Genomic DNA, 4,728 nt, shown 5'->3' on the forward strand with positions numbered 1-4,728 from the left:
CCCCGACTAAGTAAACCAGGAAGATTTAGCATGCAAATCTCAGCTGGATACCTTCCATCGTTCTATGTTTATTCAGACTCATGTTACACACGCTTGAAGCTACCATTTTGTAAGATCTCCTCCCGACTAAGTAAACCAGGAGGATTTAGCATATGCAAATCTCAGCTGGATAATTGCATCATGTATATTGACTTATATTGAGACTCATGTTACACAATTGAAAGTTACCATTTTGGCTAGAGTATTAGTTGGGCTGCCTTACTTCTGGCCACTCTCCTGTTTTCTTAGTAGCACAGTCTGTTCTAGTAGACTAGTGAGTTTTTTTTTTAACTCTTGTAAGTTTGTATCCTTTGTAATCCTTCTATTTCCATCGTCTAATATATTTTGCGGCAAAGCTCTTGTAATCCTGCTATTTCAGCTGGAGCAAACTGGACAACAGACTGGACCCTACCTACATACACTTTTGTTTGTGTAGTGTAGCATATGACGTGCGTACATACCTGGCCAGTTCAGCCTGCTAGTAGCCGTAGCTAGCCGCAGTAGTAGTGCCTGCCTCCAAGCTCGGCCGCCGTATAGCTCCTGCTTCTGTTCCAAGCTAGCGGCCCAGCCCGCTGCGGTACGTTGCCGCGGCCGCGGGGTGCGGAAACGGCGCCGGAGAACGTGTGTGATCAAATCAAATATAATGTCGACAGCGAGGAACAAGATCGCGGGATAGCCGGACGGCCGGGCCAGCCGCCGGTGCCGGGCTGCGCGAGGGAGCTTTCGCGGCTGCCGCTGCCGCCGCCGGTTGGTTGGTGGTGGTGGCCTGCTGGGGCGAGCAACAGGCAATGCAGCAAGTTGCTGGCGCTATGGCCAGTACTACTCGTGGCTAGCTAGTGCGTCTGGCACTCTCACGCCTCGGCAGCCATGCAGCCTGTTCGTTTGCTCGTAAATGATCGTAAATTTCCAGCTGGAAATAGTATTTTTCTCTCACACCAAACCAGTCAGCAGTAAATAATTCACAATACGATACGGCCTCCCGAACAGGCTGATGACCCCCAGGCGCTTTTTATAGGGAACGAATAACAGGAGAGCCTCACGTATGCAGGTACATGGGGCAGTGTGTAATTACTGTAGCACATTGTAGCATTTCGTTTGTATTTTGTAATAATTGTCCAATCGTTGACGAATTAGGCTCAAAATGTTCGTCTCGTAAAGTACAACTAAACTGTGCAATTAGTTTTTGATTTCGTCAACATTTAGTACTCCATGCATATACCGTAAATTTGATGTGACGAAGAATTTTTTTTTGCATAGTGCCAAAATTTGGATTTTGGGTGAACTAAAAGTGTTCTTAATTTGTGAGCGGTCGTTGTGCCTCCGGGCAATTTTCCTCCTGACGCGCGCGACGTCGATGAGAGAAAAAAAAAAAGGCTACAGCCACTACGAGGTGTGCTACGAGCTAAGCTGCCAGCTAGTATGGCGCGGCACCGGCACGGCAGGGCTCGATGGGTTGTGCATGGTCTGTTGCCATGGATGGCCACTATTTCCGGGACGAGAGGAAGCTAGCACTAGCGTCTAGCGGCGAGATTCATCTTCCCTGCCACAATGAACTGCTTAAAATTATATTAGGTCTAGGTCTTTAACAAAACGTCTTCCGCTGAAAACCTTTCATCATTATACACCCAAAAAATATACATAAAAATTCATCTTCATTAAAATTAAAGTCTAATAAAACATCTAAATCAAATCTGATGCCTAGAATTTAACTGGGATGCCAGGCTTGTCACGCGTCCACACCCCTTACCCCGACGCCACGCCCTCGCTCCTCCCCGCATCCCACGCTTTCCGCAATTCCCTCGATCACGCAGCAACACAAGCCCAATCTGTCGCTAATCCCCCACCGCATCCCCGGCCGTGCCGCTGCTCCTCCGCCGCCTCCTCGCCACCACTCGCTCCGTGGCCACAGCGCGGGACTGCGTCATAGCCAGCTATGAGAATAGGATCCCCGTCCCCCGTTTCCATCGCCTACTACTTCCGCCGTGGGGACGCCGTCATCCTACTCCACGTGTGTCCTCTGCTCCCTCCCAAACCCTAGCTGAGGCGCCACCGCCGCCTTCAACTACAAGGCCGGCATCAACGGCGACGACTTCGAGGCCGCTACGCGAAGGATGCAGGGCAACTACGATGCCTTCACGACCTCCAAGACTGACGACGTCGCCAAGCCACTCAAGGTCGCGGGCATCCCCTAGAAAGATCCACATCTGGGAAGCAAGGACCGGGCTGGCTCCGGCGGGGACGGTGTCGATCGCGCGGTGCCGCAGGCCGGGAGTGCTGTGTGCGTGCCGGTCGGCAGTCGTCCTGGCCGAGCTGCCGCCAGACCACCACTTGCTAGCGCCGCCGGATCCGCTAGTCGCGAGTGCCGTTGGGCCACCGTGCGCGTCGCCGCCAGATCCGCAGTCCAGTCGCGGGCGCCGCCGGGCAGGAACAGGCGCCGTCGGGCCCCTCACATGCGGTCAAGCAAGGAGCGTCTCTCGAAAGGTCACCCTTCCGCTTCTGTTTCGGTTGATAAAAAGATTTATTAAATTTCGGAGTGTTTTATCCCAATCAATGATAACCAATTTTGGTGCTGCTTTTGTTGATGCCAAATTTGATTGCTGAACCAGGTGTCTTCTCTCATGCAGAGACTCTGGGTGCACCGGTTTCTTACCAGCGACGTGATGCTCTGGAAGAGTTGGAAGAGGCTTCTGACCCTCATAAAGAAGAGTTAAACGAGGTGGACGCACCGAAACAAGACCAAGATGAAGGTGAGACATGCACATGGTGTGCCTGTTTCCATTTATTTTCTGAAGCTGCTGCACGTTATAGCTATTTTTTTAACATTTGTTTTTGTATTGAATTTTCAGACGTCGTTATCATTGAGGATGAGAAGCTAATGGAAGAGACCTCAGCAGAAGAGCCATCTGTGACCAATCAGGAGTGTACGGATAAATCGGAAATGCAAGAACACCAATTGGACGATGAGGAGTGTCATGCTCCCTTGGCGACCCCCAAGGTATCTGAGGACGATGAAGGTGCCAATTTTCACGATGATGGAGGCTCCAGTTCAGGTCTGTTGGACAAAGGAGTGTGTGAGGAGACCTATGATGTAGGTGAAGAGATGGGATTGGTGCTCGGCGTTCCGGCTCTGCAGCCCCATTGACAGCCGATGAAAGTGATACCAGCCATGTAAGTGAAATTGGAAATGTCGGAGAAGAAATTAGTGAGGTTGATACAAAAGATGATGAGATCTGTAAGGAGAAGGAACATACGGATATTGCTGAGTTGCAGGCTGACATTGTGGATGAGGCAGCTTTTCTTGATTGCTCGGATAACATCAGACAAGTTTGCTGCAGAAAGATCTTCTCTGTTTTCATGCTTGCTTTTAGACAGCAAAAAAGCAGAGGACACCTAGGTACATCAAGATTGATCTCCAGCAGGTTAGGTTCGATCCAAAGTCCAACTGAATTAATAAGCAATTACAGAATCAAGTTAGATGAAACTTTTTTCTTCAACCTTAGAAATAAGAGAACTTCCTGTTTTATTAGAATTATATATTTTAGTTTGATGTTAGTGAATTTTCAGGCCTTTAATATGTGACAGGTCATTAGTGACAATTAGGGTGGAGGTGGATGTAGAGTACATGCCGGAGAAGGCCGATAAGAAGAAGGATGGAGGTCTCTCCAATAATAAGAAGCTGGAGCGCAGGATGAAGATTGTAGACCTCAAACAGATATGCAACATACCTGAAGTCGTAGAGGTGCACTCTTCATTCTAATCAAGTGACCCCGCTGTTAGCAATTTCATTTTTGCTGATAAAAAACCACTATGTATAGATCATCTATCTTCATCTCATTTTTTTAAGAACCGAATCAAGTGTTATTAAATAGCACAACTGTGTTTGTTCTGAATGTCTTGTCTATGTATTTGGATAGACAGTTGACTCACCAATTTTTTCTCGCCAATGTTGCAGATCAGTAGATGCTTGAGAGGGAAATTGGTCGTCTTAGAACATTGTTCCAGCAGCTGCAACAACAACATGTACCACAGCTGCAGGCTTCTACCCATAGCCGTAGTAATAGCAGACCTGGATTCACAATTTGCAAACCTGTCTCTGAAACACAGCGATCTCAGTTCAGGGCGCGATGCTGTCTCTGGCCTTTGCATTTAAGATTCCTTTGTTCCAGCCTTTGGTTCTATGAGCTTCGCAAAACTTGCTATTCCCTTTATGCCACTCTTTGTGGTTGTTAGTAGCTACAGCACAGGTGAACCGTGAATTTCATCCCGTGGTGAATAAAGCTGTAATACTGTGGATCTGGTCCTTAGTTCTTTCATAATGTGCACTTGACGATCATCCTTAGCTTCTGTCTGTTGTTTGCAGATTATATAAAATGTTGATCAATTTTAGTAGCGTTGTGTGGGCTTGTCTATTTTTTATGAGTGAGAAATGACCGATCTCTGTGAGATAGTGAATTTGTATTTGTTTCATCAGTTGTTTATTTTTGGTTTTTTATTTATAATAGTTTTATTATTTATTTTTTCTAGATGTCACCGTAGCATTAGCACGGATAATATACTGGTCTTTCCAAGTGAGCGACCCAATAGGTTCTTCAGTCTTCACCGGGCCAGAACCTGACATGTACCGAAACTGACCGAAAGATCAAAGGCCAGCTAGACAGTTACTTAATGCCTATTCTGTAGGAACAACAT

The 4,728-nt window shown here is 47.4% G+C and overlaps 1 protein-coding gene across 5 annotated transcripts; it reads left to right on the top strand.

Annotated features, from left to right (window-relative positions):
• Positions 1-1,785: 1,785 nt before the first annotated feature.
• On the top strand, positions 1,786-4,280 carry LOC136456255 (uncharacterized). 5 transcript variants are annotated; one of them, XM_066456059.1, is made up of 5 exons: positions 1,786-2,520; positions 2,646-2,786; positions 2,886-3,458; positions 3,604-3,778; positions 3,992-4,280. In XM_066456059.1, the coding sequence occupies exons 1-3, from the start codon at positions 2,490-2,492 to the stop codon at positions 3,179-3,181; spliced, it is 468 nt and encodes a 155-aa protein (XP_066312156.1). In that variant the 5' UTR covers positions 1,786-2,489; the 3' UTR covers positions 3,182-3,458; positions 3,604-3,778; positions 3,992-4,280. The 5 variants fall into 5 exon arrangements, with proteins under 5 accessions (XP_066312156.1, XP_066312155.1, XP_066312157.1 ...); XM_066456058.1 differs by having other exon boundaries at positions 3,622-3,778; XM_066456060.1 differs by having other exon boundaries at positions 3,630-3,778.
• Positions 4,281-4,728: the final 448 nt, after the last annotated feature.

Source organism: Miscanthus floridulus, chromosome 6 (genome assembly GCF_019320115.1).
Source record: "Miscanthus floridulus cultivar M001 chromosome 6, ASM1932011v1, whole genome shotgun sequence".
NCBI lineage: Eukaryota > Viridiplantae > Streptophyta > Magnoliopsida > Poales > Poaceae > Miscanthus > Miscanthus floridulus.